Source organism: Acyrthosiphon pisum, chromosome A1 (genome assembly GCF_005508785.2).
Source record: "Acyrthosiphon pisum isolate AL4f chromosome A1, pea_aphid_22Mar2018_4r6ur, whole genome shotgun sequence".
NCBI lineage: Eukaryota > Metazoa > Arthropoda > Insecta > Hemiptera > Aphididae > Acyrthosiphon > Acyrthosiphon pisum.
The window spans coordinates 108,296,853-108,317,440 of NC_042494.1; the positions used below are offsets into that span (position 1 = coordinate 108,296,853).

General features: G+C 27.0%; 1 protein-coding gene across 1 annotated transcript in view; it reads left to right on the top strand.

The window, feature by feature from the left end:
- The window catches only part of LOC100160151 (dipeptidase 1), a 143,604-nt gene that overhangs the window by 69,504 nt on the left and 53,512 nt on the right, over positions 1-20,588 (top strand). The window contains exons 2-3 of the mRNA XM_029487999.1: positions 12,020-12,167; positions 17,293-17,476. Of these exons, the coding sequence (XP_029343859.1) occupies positions 12,020-12,167; positions 17,293-17,476 (332 nt within the window). The remainder of the gene's footprint in view (positions 1-12,019; positions 12,168-17,292; positions 17,477-20,588) is intronic.

Sequence of the window (20,588 nt, forward strand, 5' to 3'; positions counted from 1 at the left end):
GTCACGTTTTAAAGTAAAACCGTATAGACATTGCGCAGACCGCGATGTAGATACACATCGATATTAACTGATTTTCTATTGTGTTATATTATATTATTATGATTGCCCAGAGTAGACATATATGATATATTGTCGATATATTATTGAACTGCAGATGACATTTTTTTTTGTGAATATAATAATATTAAACAACCATCGAAAGTATAAAATATTATACAGGTGTGTGCGTGTGTGTTTGTTATCTGTTAAACAAGTACATCATATTGTTATAATAATATTATGCCTATGATTAATATTATCAGGTTTATATTGGATTATTGTATTAGATACACTATTGTGTGTTAACATGAATATAGTGTAAATACCAATACGTGTATATATATATACATAGATATTGAAACTTACAAATTACAATTGGTTTTGGTATTTAATTTTGTTAATTATATTAATCTGGATAATCAGTAACGTGTTTGATTTGTGCCTATTCAGCGTGTATAATAACAATGAATAACAGTGTACATGTTAATATATAAAGCTCAAACTTTGTCACTGTCAAGGGACATTTTTGAGTATGTATTGTTTGAATCAAAAAAAAAATTATACTATTATTATCATAAATCTAAGCCTAGAATGATATGGGTTATGCAGGGCACATTTTATTTTAATTATTTACTACAATAGTCATTATTTAGTGAGCAAATTAAATTGGTAAATAATAACAAAACAGTCAATAGCAGACTACCTAGGTATATCAATATTATTTTAAAAACAACAGAACTCGTTGATGATAAAAATGTTTAATAGATACGATTGTGCCTAACAAAGAGTACACAGTATGTATAATATTTTAATAATATACTTTTTATATGTTTATTAGTCTTGTATTATATTAACTTATTCTCACACTTGAACCCAAACATATTCTGAATACATGACTATACAAATTATTATTCATAGGTACACACTAATTAGACATAATTCAATAATTATGATGGTAAAATTGTTTTTTTTTTGTATATTATTATATCATAAAAGTAATTTTCATCCTCACAGATGACAGAATATTTTTAATATGATAGTATAATATAATTACGAATTTATTGATATATTTTTTTTATATATTATTATGTTCAAATTTAAATTTCATAAAAATTAAATGTTAACAAACGACCAGCTTTTACGTTTTATAATTATTCATTTAATGAAAAATAAAAACTAAAAAAAAATAATAAATTAAAAACCTTTAAATGTAAAATGTACATATATATAATTGTTTAAACAAATTATATGGATTTGGGTCGACCAGCTCCACCCCTTAATCTAAACTTGAGACAGTTACAATTTTCAAAAATAAATTATGTATATATTCTTCTTTATTCTACTATGCTACATATTGTGTAAGCTCTATACAAATCTTTAATAATATTATCTATCCTCGTGTATACAATTTACTAAGAAAAAATATAACTATCCACTTAATTTAATTTTTATTTTGAATACATAATTATAAGCATTATTATTAATTGTAAATACGATGGGTAATTATTGTAATTGAAAAAAATTTAAATATTTTTAAAAAATGGTACTGTGATATACCATATACGCAGTCTAAAATATTAAAAAAATAAATTAGATTGCCACATTTTTGGTACACACACAGGCCACGCACAAAACCGTGAATATCATCGTTATCCTCGGGACTTCAGCCAAATGTGACATCGATTTTGAACTCGGTAGGACCAAACACACCCTCCGGAAACAAGGTCTGGTTCAATTTGGCTTGTACCCATCCCCTGGTAACATTCTTCACCGCCTCAATCCTAATGTTGAGCTACACAACGAATGGAATCCTCAGCCAACCCTATAGGCCCACTTGAATATTATTTAAGTTATATTATTGTGCTGTTGAATAAATTACTTCCGCTTTCGTCATTTGGGAGAAGACGTTACAATTGTGTTATAATATTTTTGTTCATCTCTACAGATAATAATTATTATGTTCAGGTCAATCGTTTGGTCACGCGTGAAAAAAATTTTCAATTTTCAATATAAACTTTTTATACTGCAGCACATGTTGTGATACTACAATAATGGCCTGTTATTACAGTTATCATCTATACGACTATAAACTAAAACATATTAGTTACGTTCCAATAAAAAATTACAAAATGTTGACACATTGACATAATGCACACCAATACACGTTACAACTTACAATAACATATTATACAGTGTTCTTCGGTATGACATATACCAAACCATTATCGCCTGCAGTTATATGATTGGATAGTATTTCGAAAACGTTATTTATTTTTTTTTTTAATACCACTTATATATAGTGTCATGTTTTCGCAGTGGTTACTATAAGTCGGCTTACTCAGCTGTACTATATAGGTAATAAGTTTAAACAATTGCGGTAGTGAACGTATTGTTCTGAAATTATTGTATTGAATTATTAAATTACCGAAATTATAACAATATGTGCGAATGCCGCCGAATAGTCTGTTATTTATTTGAAAACTTATCATACAAAATATTATAATACCTATGTATTGAACTTAACATTAATATTATTTTTAGCTTTTTCTTTTATAGCTTTTATCGTCAATATTCCCGCCCGCTTTCAATAATTATAATTTATATCACAAATGCAACATATTTAGTTGTACGTTATATTATACTATATAATGAGTTTCTAATACCCGGTCTACGTATCTTGTCATCCGACTTTTTATAAAGATGGGTTCTAGTCTATAACTCACTCATGTGGATCATCAACAAAAATTATAAATCGCTATAGTCATAATTCAATTAATAATGTTAAATTTGCGAATATTTAAGTACTAAAATACATAACGTTAGGAGGCGAAAAAAGGTTTTTGAAACTTGTTTTTTAACGACTTGACCGATGGTCTCGAATAAACATATTATTCTGTAGAGTCCTATGCCAAGGATGATTATTTAAATATCCCTTAAAATTATCCTAAAATGCAAAATCGTTCTAATTATGGTCGTAAACCTGACCACTAACTCTTTTTTAATGTCTTAAATCGCATTACATTTAATTAAAATCAATGTGATAAAATTCTTAAGACATTTTTACTATTTTAACTATCGACGGAATTTATTTCGTGTCTATAGCCATTGCAGTATAATATTATATACCACTGTACGGTTTTTATAGAGAAACTTTTTTGTTCTAATATTGACACATGGCAGCGTGATTCCGAATAAGGCGCAGTAGAAAAACAAACACCTCAATATTGAATTTTTGGCATTTTAGTTTTGTTTTTATTAAAGTTTGATCCAATATACTAACATTCCTAGGGGTTAATAATGATCGTGTCGCAGAAAATGTACCAAGGAATTTTCCCGGTTGTGTCTGATGGAAAACCACAATAACTTGTGATAAACAGGATTGATTAACATGTGAACTTTTTTCCACTCTTCCGTCCCGCCGAATACGTTGAGCTGTAAAATATATTTTACGGTTTAGTAAATTATATGTAATAAAAAACGTAGACATATTTACTGAATTTTTAATGGGATTTCAGTGGTGTTTTATTGAATACAATGTAATGCCGGTTTAAAATATTTTACTTCAATGTATATTATATATTATGCTATATATGACGCTTTGATATTGCTCAACAATGCTAAAAGTTACTTTTGATGCATTTAATAAGTGTATGCGGTATAATAATACATATTTTATGGTTTGCGATTTAATGACACGGTTGATATATTTTAAAACCGTATATAGTGTTGTATTGTTTCTAGGCCAAATATATTATGCCATTTAAACAAATTTAAACCGAGTAAGTGCCTATATGATTCCTGACTGTCGCTCGTTCAACGAGATGATAATATTATATCGTAATTAATTGATTTTTGTCAGAGTACAATATGATATAATACAGGTCTATTTTATGTATCAAAATGTGTGTGTATGCGTGTTATATAATTTTATTATACACATCGATTATTATAATAAACTGTTATTATTGATGAAAATAAGTATGCGTATATTGTTTGCAGCAAACAATTGAAAAGTTTGAAAGGCATACGTAATACTATGTACCTATTGAATTGAAGGATTAAAAAGTTAATTAGACAATACAATTTGTTTCATTCTTGGTCATCCGTCATGAGTACATTTATTTATTACAATTTGTACTATGTACAGTGTACAATGAAAGTTTGTGCAATCTACATAATATCTCGAAGTTCCGTAGAGTTTTGATTATAAGAAGTGCATACTCTAAGTTAATTTGTGAAAAGTCGTTATATTGTTACACTGTCCTCGATCCTGTAATTTTTGTTGATTGTTGTAACCAGTTAAATTATTGTCTATTTTTAAATTTACTGTAGAAGACATAATATCTTCACCAGTGTGTACTGTAGTTGCGTAGTTGAGAAAAACTTTTCGACATCTCTTATTGGTTTGGGTACCTATATCTATTGTCCATCTCTGGTGACTTACTATTGACAGCAACCGATTTCTTTAACACTGTTTAGTAAGGACTTTAAAATAAATGTTTATCTAATATAGTATTATTACGTTACCATTTTTGTTAATATAATTAATAGTTAATGTTGTTTAAGAAAAATTTTGATTTATTATAAATGGTCGGATTAAATGCAACGTAATATATTATCAGTAATATATTATAACACAAGTAACAACTGTATACTGAACAGTGGACGTTTGGCCATTTCTCAACAGACCATTCAAGGCTGACTATAATCCAAATAGTTTTTACTTTTCTATTGTTAGTTTCAAATGCTACAGACACAGGTAACTGAGAAGGATGACCTATTCACCCCAAAAAACAATTCTATACCTATTCAACCCTTTCGTGATTGTCAAAATATTATCTTCTAAAATCATAAGAAAAAATTGCACAATGTGCGCATCATTGCACATAATGCTATTGTTTCTAACTTTGAGAGTTTAAGTTTAATTGAGAATAGTTGTAGAAAATATAGAATTAGTAAGTTTTAATTAAAAATCCATGAAGTAAAATAAAATCATTTTTATAAGTTTCATAATTTGAGCCAATAGACAATATTATTCAATTTACTTATTGAACCAAGTACTTAGATACTTTACTTATATTAGAAAATAAATAAATTCTTGCTTGGTATACTGTATAATATTATTTGTGATAGTTGCAAAGTTTCGTGTAGTAAAGTAAACTAGCTAAAAATTAAAAATAAAAATTTCACACCGATAGTGTTAATATTTTAACTGTGCAAACATATTCAAACTTGATTAGAGTCTGTATGACAATTCACAAACAATCTGACAGTTTTTCGATATTTTCACGCACAATGTCAGGACATTATGTGCGAAACCCAAAAAAAAGGCAGAAACACCTTCAAATATGTGTAACACAATTACGCGTAGCCTATAGGGATTTTGTTATACCCATTACCTCCTGAATTTCTAAATTACTCATCAAATAAATTATTTTATCAACTTTGAACTTGTAAGCCAGGACAAAACTAACTTAAATTAAATTATAATTTAAAGATTATACACGATACCTACATACATTGTATCATATACTTAAGCACAACTTGCATGTGGAAATGACGGTCATGACACATTGACACTTGACCTATTCAGTAATTTACAAACCAACTGATCATTAAAAATTACATTCTAGCTGGTTATCAAATTTTCAATTAATAATTTTTGTTGCAACACTGAAAATAATTATTTTATTTTATACAAATTAACATTTTTGATAAACATAACATACAATTCGTTTCAGTTATGATAAAAATTAAGGAACAAAGAACTGCTGTTTTGTTTGTTTAAATTATTGATTCAAATCTGATCTATTATTGTCACCTGCGTAAATTAATTTACTATGAAACATTTTTATGGTTTACTGGTAAAATGGTTATTTATATATTTTATAAATAGAAATTCGATAAATCCGTTTATAATTTATATACAAAGAGCTTTTCATGAATTCTGTTTAAACAATGATGCTTTCTTACAGACTTTTAATTTGTAATGTAATGACTTTAAGTTATAAAACTTATTTTGGGTTTAGATAATATTAAAAGGAATTAACGTTACCACCGTTATTATAACGGGACAATTGTATGGACTTACAGTTTTATAATTTTATATATGATTTTATATTGAACTATACCATTCAGTAAGATTGGAGTTTTAACTTTTTTTTTTGTTTCCTCTTAAACATTTCTTTCATTATATTAATAGCTATAATTTTAAGTGCAAATAAAAGTGTTAAATATTACTAAAAGTCTGGAAGAATCTTCGTGGATTATTTAAATAAACTTAATTTTTTACTAAGCTATACAAATAAATTATTTTAGAGAAATTCTAAAAATATCCTCTATATTCTAAAATAGTTATAATATAATAAAATACGAAACATAATTCAATAACCTATAATAATAATAATAAAATGCGGGACATCGAAATAATTTTGTATAGAAAATTGAAAGGATGGTTTATCAAAGGAAATAAACATGGTATTATCAAAAATAAAATATCCAAATTTTTTTAAGAAAAATTATTCTTTATTTTAAAGGCGCATTATATGTTTTGCGCGCGTATGGCTATACTTAACCTTGCCATGCCAACAGCCGGTCTCACCAACTACGTTAGATGTTTCAAATCCTTCATGAGATACGCTAGATATTCAATAGATAACATCCCGGTGCATTGTTTTTCACATCAGTTTAGCCTTGCTAAATTTCTCGATGGTAAAACCAAGAAAGTATAATTTATCGGTGCCAAAATATAATATTATACAAGTTTGAATGACTGCAAAAATAAACTAATAAATGTTCAATGTTCGTTAATTTTTACCAAAATCTGATTCTATTATCTACATAATATACAAAACGTATACTTCAAACAGTTTTTGTAATTTCATTAAATCATTAAATTTATAAGGCTATTAATGGAGATATTTTTTGTTAGGTACTTATTGTACCTATTATTTTGAATTATTTAAAAAAATATTATACATTTGATGTACACATCCTCATTTAAATGAAAAATTAACTGCTTTATAAATTATAATATGTATTTTTATTAGAAAAAAATTATATACCTAATTATATGATGGTAAAAATGATTTAAGTATTATTATTTTATTATAACAGCCACGTAATATTGTTTTTTGTCATTTTTTTTTTTTTGATATTTATATTTATTATTTATTGTAAATTAACTGAAATTAATTATTAATTACAACTCACATAGTTAAATAAAATACTTATATAATACTAGCATACGCTAAGGAAAGTCCACCAAGTAGCGGGGCGCATCCGCGGATGATATTATTGTTATAATTAACATGTTTAGCTTGCACAATAAACGATGGGGGCCGGAGGAGAAGCAATGCCATAGCAGTTTTGACTCCGACTCTCGATACCACGTAAAAAAAAAAGTATAAATACATTTTTTATTTAAGTACCAGGTACCTATATGTATATATCATACATACCTATTTAATATTGTTCCTGATAATCAAGACACTTATAATGATAATTGCTTAGGCAAAATGATTAATTAATTTTCAATCCATTTAGTTTTTAACAAATAACGAAAATCTAATTGATTACAGCTTTGATAAAACACACCAAAATCGGTTTATGAAAATTATGATAATATATTATAATGCGCGTAGGTGTAGACTTGATAGCTACCTATTCTAGTTGAGAACGGTTTTATATTATTTCAATCCTGATTTATTGATAGTTTTCCACGCATGGTTTAATCAAAAATAAATAGTTCAACATTTGGTATAGTGTATATTAAGTTTTAAAAATATTTAACTTAGTTTGCCACATACAAGTTAAATATACAATTAATATTAAATAATATTTTATCATAAAATGCCAAAAATAATTCCAATACAGGATGAATCACCAAGCATGCTTAGGTACCTTTCTTCAATTATGCAGTTATTCAAAATATGATTTTCTAATATACTTGTAGATCAGTTTTTTCAAAATATGTTGAGATGATTTGTAGATTTGTTCTATTTAAAGAGTGTCCAGTGGAGATACAAACTTCTGTTTTTCAAAATACGAGAACCCTTTTTTTACTGTAAGTTATTTAGAGCATAACTTTTCGGAAAATGTTGACGTATCAAGTTCAAAATTCAAACGAGAATATTTTGACTTATTTAACTTTGTATGCTATGGATAATTAGGTCCATAATAACGGGTTTTGATGATATAAAGGTAGCAACGGTGATTTAAAAATATTAGTAATCAATATTAATTTATCAACATCCATAATTCGTAAAAATAGTCTGAGTTTAACAAATACTAGGGTGTCTAGGTCCAATATTACATATTTTATTTTATATTTTTGTAAAATTATTTTCAAGGACTATTATCCTTATGGTGAACATTTTGACAACTGAAAAAATCATCTTTCCAATATTTTGAATACAAAAAGTATCAAGAACTTGGAAGGTCTTTAATTATATTTAAAAATTCCAAAAATCAGAATAAGTTCATTATTAATGGAAAAATATGGATTAATCACCCTGTAGATTAAATAATCCGCTTGGGGGATAAAGTTATTTTTGAATATAAAATTACTATCGGAAAACTTCGAATACCTCTCATACAGGTCACGGTACTTCAATACAACTTATATTTAAAACTTTCAATAATGTATCATGTATGGGTCTTACAATGACGACATGTTGCTGTTAACACTATTTTTGATACCACTTAATCTCCCTCTATTAGGTTTTCCGTAACTTGGCACTTTGTAAATGTAATTATTATTTTTTTCAATAGTTTTCATAAAGCATTCATAAAAAAAAAAACATTATTTTTGACGCATATGTCAAAACATTTTAAAATATTTTAAGCAAGCGAGGTTTTCCCAATCTTCGCGGAAAATCGTTTTCAATTTGTGAATTTTACTTAAACATATTAAATATCAACAATACTCCACTCGTTGAAATAGTTTTCTGATTTATTTTTCACGAATTATTTTTTTTATGTATTTTACATTCAAATCAAACCAAACTGACAAGATAATGGTGACAGTTCCGTAACTAGCATAATAATATAGATGATGAAAAATAAAATTTAAATTACGTAAATATTATTTTAATATAATGGAATTTAATATATATGTGTAATATATTATGTTTTTTTATTTTTATTTTTATTATCATATATTACTTTGTATTAACAAAACAATGAAATTATTCTAAACCATTTGCGAATCGGCTACAAAAGAGTGCCAGACTGACCAATGAATACCTAATCATGCCTATGGGTGAGGCGCCCGTGTGCGAGACCTGTGGTATCAGGTTAAGAATATAAAACACTTCCTAACCGAATGGCAAAAGTTCCATCAGAATTGAGACAGCCTCGACATGTCCGAAAACCTAGACTCACCTATCGGACCAACCCCAGAGTCAAAACTGATTAATCATCGAATTTTCAAAATCAAGTGAATTGTATTTTGTTTAGGTTCCAAGGATCCGATCTAAAAACACAATGCTTTAATCAAATAAAAATCTTTTCACTTTTTTTAAATTATTTATCAAGTGCATTTATTGTAATATATCACCTAACCTCAAACGACAATAGCTAAAATAGAGCTAGCAATAGCTAAAACAATATGGTAACACAATTTGACTAATTATTGTACAGTGCCACCAAAAAGTTGTAAAAAAAAGATCGATAGAAAAAAAGTACCAGCGTTCTATTGTATTATGCGCTTATAGCGACTGGTGGCGAGGGGGTAGCTCACCGAGTTTCTATTTTCTAGTAGGGCAATCTACCGAAAATTTCAAATTGAGATGATCACCGTGAGCGACCGTTAGTGTGACGTAGGTACAATACAAATTCGGGACGACGTACAATATATACGTTGTGCGGTAAGTACCTAGGTATAGGTACCTACTGATCGCCGTCGGTTTCCGCGCGATGCCGATACGTCGCCAAAAGCTATTTTCAGAAGACCGTAACAGATAAGCCGCACATCGCTATTAGATGACGAAAGCCCGAGAACGACGCTATCGGTGTTCCGGTTACTGTAGTTCACGGTCACGATATTGTCGCTGAGAATTTAAATTTCACCATAATTCGGGAACCGGCCGTGACCCACATCTCCGCCATTCGGGGTTCCAAAATATTAGTCAAAATTGTAAAAAAAAAAAAAAAAATGATACCCAATATAACCATTTACGTAACGCTCAATGCAATTAAGTTATGCGTCAAAAGTCATTAAAATTTAAAACCCATGTGTAAGTACTGTACCTACATTGTCATAAATGTGTCACGACGACGTTTACCTTACCCATAGTTTGATGTAGGTAGTGGTCACAAATGATTGAAATTTACAGTTGTTTGCTTTTTTTTATTAGGTATTATTATTATTATACGCCTCGGCCAGGGATCAATTATTTTTGTTAATTTCAAAACATAATAATATTTAATTATGACGTTTATATAGGTACAAATCAAGTATTTCGAAAATCAATTGCTCCGACAACATTCGTATTACACATAATCATCAAATTGCTATAAGATATTATGATTTATGAGAATGTTATGAGTATATTATAATTTATAGTACTGAAAGAGTATAATATGGACAATATAGTTGTCAATAAAAATCAATATTTAGACGAACTCGTAACAGATGAATAATAATATCATTAATACTCCGTCACGGACAAGACGAATACAAACAGTTTTGACACAATTAATTACCATACATTTACACAAGTAAATGCTCGTTGAATGGTAAAATAATGAACAATTAGACACAAAAAAAATAATTTATAAACTATATAATTATATAATCATATATGAGTTTTTAATAGTTTGGCAAGAAAAAAAATATGATTAAAATGTGTTTATTGTAAACTGTATTAGTCTTAAATATTAACTTATAATATGTAAAACATTGATAAAGTGAAGATTATAGTAAATAATATTATATTTATTATTTTATTATTTTTACATTTTTCTTATTATACATAATTATATTATGTGATGATATTTTCTATTTAAATGTACAACTTGAAAGTTTCATTTATAGTTTTATTCGTCTATACATATTATAATAACAAATGTTTGTCTAATAAAATAGTCGAGACAACCTGACTTCTATTTAATTGAATAAAGTTAGTATTTTTCCCCACATTAATATTTAAGTTAAATGATTTAACTTTAAGATTTTATTGATTACTAACTTATATAAGTTAAAGCTTAGTATTCTTAAAGATCACTTAACGTATAACTAACTCAAGTTAATTTTCTCGATTAACTATAGACCGTATGTGTACAATACTACAATATCATGACATCGAATGGCGTTATAATAATGTTATATTGTCTATATAACACTATCTATACGCAATATAAATTGTACATAGCAGTATGATGCAGGTACATAATGACATAATGCAATTAGTTTCACGTAGGTATACGCACAAACGTGGTCGTTTATCATGTTTCTTAAGATATATGCGCTCTGTCATACTATTCAAATAGGCTGTTCCATTCAACATATATTTCTCACTAATGCCTTTGATGCCAACAAATTTCAAGATTCACAAATAAGATTTTTGTCGTATACACATACCTATATTTTATTCTGTGTACGTTTTCAAAAGATTGACCGCATATGTTATTAAATATTTATTTTCTATTTTCAATGTATATTCGCAGGTTGTGTATAGGTTAACAGGAATAATCCGAATAAATATAATACGCTTATACATTCAATATCAGATTCCGATAGTACACAAAGTGAATGCTCTTTAGATGTCCGCCATTATTAGTGTATGATTATGTGTACATTATATATTATAAAAACATCACGTGCATATTTTTTATATAATATTATTATGTAGGCCATAAGACTTGTATAGAATAAATAGTAGACAAGTGTATAATATATTATAATGGGTACATGTTTTTTTTTAAATATCATAAAACCGATACGTTTTTATTTATTATTATTAATGTTATTTTATAGACTGGATATCCTGACGCACATCAAACGTCCAGGCCATCAACTTCCGGGAACGTCAGAAGAGAAGGATTATGTAACGGACAGGTTCACAGCAGCAGAGAGTATGAATCTCCCGAAAGTTCAGTGGCGTCGGATAGAGACCGACAAAGAAGTAAGATAATTTTGATGTTAAAAGATTTTAAGTTCATAATCTGAATGAAGTCTAACCTTTGAACATTTAAACACGTGTATATATTCTGTTATGCAATGCAAATAATATAGGTATTATAAGTTTCTTACCTTTTTCGACTACAAAGTTATTCTTGAGTGTATATGCCACGAAATTAAGAGTGTCAAAGTTCATAAGCACAAGACACCAAACACATTTATTATGATATGCAAATAAATGTATTTTATATTAAATGAAAAAGTTTTTATGTCGGCTACGTGTCTTATACGCTATATTATTATATACTATTTGATTATTGTAATTCAGTATTACTCTTAAAATTATTATTTATAAATAACCGAAATAAATTATATTTTGCCAGTATCTGATATATTATTATATTTTATTCGCAAGAAAGACATTGACTAAATACTAAAGTTATCAAAATCAGAAATTATTAGAAACTTTTTTAATTACAAAGAGATTGCACACTCGAAATCGGTTTTGCCACTTACTCGAAAATATTTACCGTATACACACAAAATAACACTTTTTTCCCCGATTTTTTGTCTACCGACCATTATTATAAAACTGAAATAATTTTTTCAAGTAATGAACACAAAATATTAATAAACAAAACATTTTTTTATTGTTATAAATTAATTCTTAATTATATTTACACAAGTTGTCTTACTTCTCTATCTAGTAAAAGGTACATATTCTACAATGCAACCATGAATTAATAAACAATAAGCGGTTACACCTGTAAGCGATTCTGATACTTCAAAACAGAACGATTCAGCCACAGCTTCAGCAGTGGATATTAAATTGGAAATTGAAGCATGAGAATCACTTACAGGTGTAATTCCTTATTGTTTATTAATTACTATTTACTATAGAGAAGTATGAAAACTTGTGTAAATATAATTAAGAATTAGTTTATAAAAATAAATGTTTTATTTAATAATTTGAGTTCTTTACTTGAAATGATTTTTTCAGTTTTATAATAATAGGTTTAGTAAGGAAAAAATTGAGGAAAAACATGTTGGTGTGTATGCGGTAAATATTTTTGAGTAAGTGGCAAAACCGATTTTGAGTGTGCAATCTCCCTGTAATTTTAAAATACGGTGAATATTTTGTGTAAGGTAAGGGAGGATTCGTGGACAAAAATTGCGAATCTCCTTGTAAAACTTTATAAGGTAAATATTTTTATGCGAGTGACAAATATGTGGACAACGAGTGTGTAATCTCCCCGTGATGTGTGATACGGTAAGATCAGTATGCTCTGAGGGGACACCCCCCCCCCCTCTTTAATATGGTGTAATTGCAGAAGATAAAAAAACAAACGTATACTGTGAACATACAAATGTATACTATTCGGTTAACTCTAAGTTATTCATAACATATTCTTTAGAACACATAATATCTAGTTGCGTATACAACTTATAAACTTCAATATAAATATATAAATACGATGACATTACATAAATCCAGAAACCTATGTATTATTATAACTGAGGTCAATACCCGACAAATATTTGAACAAATTTATAAACCATGTAATTAAAAATAATTTTTTTATTAAATAATGTTTATTTAGGTACTTGTTTGTTTACTGTGAGTTGTGACCCTTTATCATAAAGTCCGATTAATTTCATATACAAAGGCTCGTAAATAATAGTTTCGCGCTTACAATAATTTAAGTTATTTTTATAGTTTTATAAAATATTACAATTTTTGGGGTGGTACCAAAAATGCAATGTAGCTTTAATAATATGCATACTGCAAAACCGATGGAATTTCGTAGAATGGTATATTTAATGTTTTATAATTAGTGTACAATGTTCAATCTATACAAAGAGGTAACACGAAGCTACTTAAGCATTTCAAGCACTGATTTAACCTAAAATCGAGTAAAAATGAAATTGAAAATCTATACAGGTCACTGAATTGATGTCATTATTATTTATTATGTCGACTTTTTCAAATTGTATTTACTTCACATTAGGTATTACACAATATTACGATGATGGAGCTTTATTTATTTATCATATATTTCTGTATTGAATTGATGTATACATTTTTTGGTTTGTTTGTAGGTACCTATAAGATTTAATTAAAAATTATAACTCAAAAAGTAATAAAAAAAGCCAAACAACACGTTTTAATTTCAGATGGTTATAATATGTTTCGAGGTGTTAAAGCTTTATAAACAAGGATATTAGTTGTTGACTTTATAGCCGAAGTTATTCTAAATCATTCTTTACGCAATCCAGTGTTAATACAAAAAAAAAGAGGTAGAAAAATAATAAAAACTAATCAACTAAATCCTAGACACAAACGTAAAATCCTTTTGTTATTATTTACTGTTTAAAAAACACCATGTTTAATTACTCAAGACTATTGATCAATAACTATTGAGAGTAAAGCTTTCAGAATTATTTTCTTAGTATTTTATTGTATGTATTATAATATATTGTAATAATATAATCTATATAATATATAATAATAAATCTCTATTTTCCTTGGTCACGCCATAACTTCAGGACGCCTCTACCGATTTGGCTGATTTTTTTTCTGTTGCGTTCGTAATTGACAGGACAAATCTAAAAGACAATTTTAGGAAAATCCAACAGGGGTGCCCATCTGTCCAGCAAAAAAATAATATATTTTTGTTTATTGTAAGGTTGATGTTGGTTGAATATCATTTTGGACCTGTATATTATATTTTGTCAGAACCATAAGCAACGTGTTAATAAAACATTCGTAATTACGTAGGTACGCACCTTGCGGGGCCTACCTTTAAGTTACTGCTATATGTTTGAAACTTATATAGTTGACGCTTTTAACGGACAACGAAGTGCACGATATCAGCTAGTATATAGTATATTATATGTATACGATTGTAAAACGATTTTTAATTTACTAATCTAATCCTAAAATTGCATTTCTATAAATTCCAAGTAAAGATCTCAAAAATAATTTAATTAATACAAAACAATTCATCGAGTTTATCGTGGGCATTAGATATTATGGTTTGTCAAATTAATGAGTTACAAGTGTTAGTATAATTTATTGATTGTGACTTCTGAACTACTTACACTATGATTCATAATCGCACATTATATTTTTTTAGGACATGTGTAAGTAACAACGTTTTAAAAATAACAAATGTATATAAAACGTATCGGCTATTTTCTAGCTTTCTTTTAACTTTTTCAAGTGTTTTAAAATATTATATACATTTATTACCCAGAATTCACAAATAACACGCAATCAAATTAATCATTTCGGTATTTTATCATTTTATTTGTAACCTGTAATGCCTACATAGTAATACATTTTTAAAACTGTAGATTTGATACTATTATTCTTGTTCAACATTTCCTTTATTTCCCCGGCGAATTGATTATTTCAATATTTTACTATACCACCTAGAGTTGTCACTGTCAGTTGAACTAGGATGTCATTGAATAATTTAAGAACAGAACTGTACATTATTTTCTAAATGAAATAATAATGAATAAACAAATTTTAACAACTTTAACATATTATCAACATAATTATAATACAATATAGGTGATAGCGTTAAAAATGTAGCTGATAACTCACAAAACAATTCACTAATAACTTAAAATTTAAATAATATCAAATAGTAATATTTTACACATTTGTTTTGCTTCAAATTGATGACACCGTCCAGACACTCAGTGTTCTTCGATCAAATATAAAACTGTCAATTGTTGTTGGTCTGTATCTATTATAGTGGTGCTTTTCTTTAGCTTGGACTCAAATGTGATAAATAATATTTTGAATTTCATCTCGCCATTATGTGATAAATACGTTGTATATGTATCATGACGTGTGCACGTGTTGTAAGCATAGCTTTACCGAGTCCGTTCATTGCATTTTCCTAATAAACCGAAACTCTTTTTCCAATAAAATATTAAGGACATTATAAATTTCCTTAAATGGACCACGTTAGTACTTTTTAGATTCATTTCGTCCAAACTTGTTTATTTATTGCACGTAAGTACGGTCAGTAATTGAGTGTGGGCCCATAATATGGAACCCAAATCAAAAGGTCCCGGTCGATGGCCTAGAAACTATTTTGTGGATCCGTTTATACCTACATTGTATATTAGCGATTAAAGGTGCCTAAGGTCCATAATATATTTAATGAGTTTACCAAACTATTATATATAGATTGGTTCCGCTTACACGTAGAAGAAAATATAATGTGTTATGGTTGTTTAAACTAACATCTATTTTTAATGAATTTAAATTTGGAGATTTAGTCATGATTTCATTTAATATTCTAAGTTTAATACTTCTTAGCGTTGCTTGCAGAACCCGTATTGTGTTATATTGAGTAGGTATGTGATGCCTCTGCAGTCACTCAGTAAATTATTAATTAGTATGTAATTACTTTTTGTTAAATTACTGTTAACATTTAATAACTTGAAATACTATTTCTATTGGAACAGATTCAACCAAAGTTCACACGGAAATTGGGGAAGAACCTGACTTAACTTATGTAATATAATTTTGTCGTACGGAATTCGTCAACAGATTAAATATTTTAATCTTATTTTTACTCAAACCGGCAATCTGATACAAGAATGCATAGTTTATTGTTCAATATTATAGATACTAAATAATAATTATAATAATTGTGGCTTTGTTATTTGGATATTTAAACGATAATATTGAAGTACCTGTCTATATATTCTATATTATTAATAAATATATAGTTTATTGCGTATTATCACCAATAGTATTCATATCAATAATATTTAGTTATAGTTAATGTTATAATGAACTCGTTTAGATTTTGAAGTTTTAATTAAACTAAATTTGATTTATACTATTTTTCATAACGTTCAAAAATAATTAAATAAATTCTCTAAACAGACTTACTACTTGGTATATAAATATTCTGCCAATCGTACATAATTTTTATTATACTATTATTATCTATACCTTTAATTATCTACTATGACGATTGAAATATTGATAAAAAAAAGTGATGATATTATAAAGGAATTATTATAGCCAATTGACAGATCGTACCATAATAACTTTTATTTAGTTATATAATATATTATATTGTCATTTTTATTTACAGCTGTATATGAAATACAAGTTCGACCGTGTGCTGGCATTGTATTGGTAATAATTGGCTTTGTCGTGTTGCTCATATGGATTGCTTTGCCAAGCTCGTCCGAACCACCTGGTAGTTTTTCATCTCATCGGGAAGAAACTTTTGAAGTAGTCCGGCGAATTCTTGAAGAAGTTCCATTAATAGACGGGTAAGTTTTGAGTAAATGTATACCACCTTTTCATTAAAATAAACTATAATTATATGCAATAAGACTACTATCGATATTATTTAGTAAAAAAAGTGTTATATTTCAAAAACGACGATTTTTTAAGATAGTACATTTTTTTTATATCGTTACAAAAAATAATTTTTGGGCATTTTATTTAGATCTTTAGGTTTTTAATATACTATACGTATCAATCATAAGCACAATAAATGTACTGAATATACACAAATTGGAATAAATATAAATTATAAACTGTTTAATGTTTTAAAATAATAATAATTATTATTTTTAAATATAAGTATATGTAATATGTATATATATATTATATATTATACATCTGTGTTACTTATAACTTAATATGAAACAATTATTGTTGAGTAATAGGTCCACTGCGTTTTTAAGTGGAAAAAAATCAATGATATACAACAACAGTAAACAATTTAAACTTTAAAGTGAATTATTATTGTTGTATCGTACATTTTTAAAATTGTTACTTTGTACTAAATTCGAACAGATTAAAGTTTTTTTTATCGGTCTTAATATGTAATGTGTGTTGTATATCTAATGTACGTTTACCATAAATTCGCAATTTTCTAAAAAAAAAAATATCAGTAGATCCATTATATATTATTACTTATAAGCAAATTCACTATCTCATATAAAGAGGAAACGTTTTGATGCTTTCTTCTGCTTTTCAGAACTAAGAAGAAAGTAAAGTATATATTATGTAAAATAAAAATTATATTGATCCGTTACGGACCAATTTTTAATTATTCAACTCAAAATAATTGTTAAGTAGTATAATTGAAATCAACATTATATTACTACACAATACATATTTGCATTCGTTTCAATACATAAAATAATATCTATAATAACATAATATTATATGTACATATTAATATTTTGCTCATAAACGATTAGGTAATTTTCGTTATTTTCGATGCAATACAAATCGTTTAACCACGAGGAGTCAAATCATACCATTTGTAAGTTAGGTACCTAAGTAAAAGTACATATATTTGACTACTTGATTTTGTTTCTTTAAAAACTTTTGTCACTTTTTTGGCACTGAAAGTTTCTTCTTTTGAACTTCCGCCTTTAATTAGCCAAAAAAAGTTTGAACGTTAAATTATCTGTAGAGGTAATATGATGGAAGACTGCACTTTGTTCAAACTTCTGCTTCAAAACATTCAATGTTTTGTATAACACTTGGTTGATCTTTTCTTACTAAATATATAATTATATTATTTATTAACACAAACTAAGTGTTATCACTGAGTATAAAATCTATACTGAATGGTATTATTTTAAAAAACTACAATGCATTAAGACATTTGAGAGCAGTTAGCTTTATTTACATATTAGAGATAAATAACTAAACTCTACTTTCACGTGGCCTTTATATTCCTTTATTTCAGAGATATTTAAACTGTACGTTAAGGTTTCAGTGAGTATAGCCTTGGGGTCTATTATACTAATGATTATTATCTTAGACGATTAATATCTTATTTTATTCTAAATGTAAAATATATAATTTCGTGATTCCCTTTACTTTTAATTTTTTTTTTTATAAGACAATATTTTTTGATAAATTTCCTGTAAATTATATTTTCTCTTTCCTCTACTACAATATTGTTAATTACCTACCTTCATTTTTTTTCCGACTGTCTAAAGAAAAGAATTATTTTGAATATTATAGTTTTGATAGGATATCTTATAAGCACTGTTGGAATTATTTTTTAGAGTGATGAATTTCACTTTAAAACATTTTTAACAATATTTATTGTAATCTTTGATCGTGAAATGCATATTTTTTAAGTTTAGAAAAGATTGTGATAAGTCAATGAACCCCATTTAGCAAATCACCCGACAGAGAGTCATAAATTATTTTAACGTAATGTTATCAACCATACTTACCTAAACACTAAAAATATATAACAATTTATAAAACCATTTTCAAATATTGAAAAATCTCACATATTAAATCATACAAGTATCATAAAAACAAATATTGTTTACGTCATTTAATAAAGAATATGTTTTAAGTATTATATTTACTATTATTATCTGATAAGTATAATTTGATCATTAGATTATGTAAAATTTGTAATTTTTATGTAAATCATCTATTTCGGGGGTTGAGACCAGCTGTTGACGTGGCGAGGTTAAGTAGCCTCACACGCGTGAAACATCCAATGCACCTTTAAAATAAAGAATAATTTTTCTTAAAAAAATCTAAATATTTTCTTTTTGATTATGGCATTTTTATTTCCTTTGATAATCTTTCAATGTTCATGTGTATTGTCTATACAAAATATTTTCAATGCTTTTCACCTGTCAGGCGTCCCGCGACGGCTCACATTTTTTTTATCAACACACCTGCAGCAATAAATTGATAAACCCATATATTGTTTGTATGGTACCTATATTAAAATTAATTTACATAAAAAAAAAATACAAAATGTTTAGTAAATAATGTAAAGGTAAGTCAATTGTATCAACAATTTAGATAATAAGACAAAGATAATATTATGTGTCTAATTATCTGTCATCAAAGTTATAAATTTAAAAAAAAAAGTTTAGGTAGATTTATATAATATTTCATATTATATATTACAATTGAGTATATATTGCACTCAAATACTCAATGGTGTTCCTTAATTGTTCAATCTTATTTGATACTATTTTAAAATAAAATAAATTATCAACTTATAGCTAATAATATACACAGTCAACTACCTATATTAATTTATCTAATCAACTTATGGGTTTTAATATTTTTATTTCTTATTTTTTATTAAAATCAATTATTCATAAGAATTTATTAATTTTTGATTTATTAATGAATCTTACATCACATTGATAAAATATTTGAATATGTATACAATTTGAGTCAACCATGAAAGTTCTTGTTCTCGTGACGTAGTACATGTGATTTTATATTATGTGGATAATTTCATCACATGAAATTTAATTTATTAATCATTTTAAAATTCAAATAATGTCACACATAAAAAGAAGTATTTTATTACATTTTAGATTCTGAGTGGAACGATGAATGTATTGATTTTACAATGATGTGTGTTTTTTT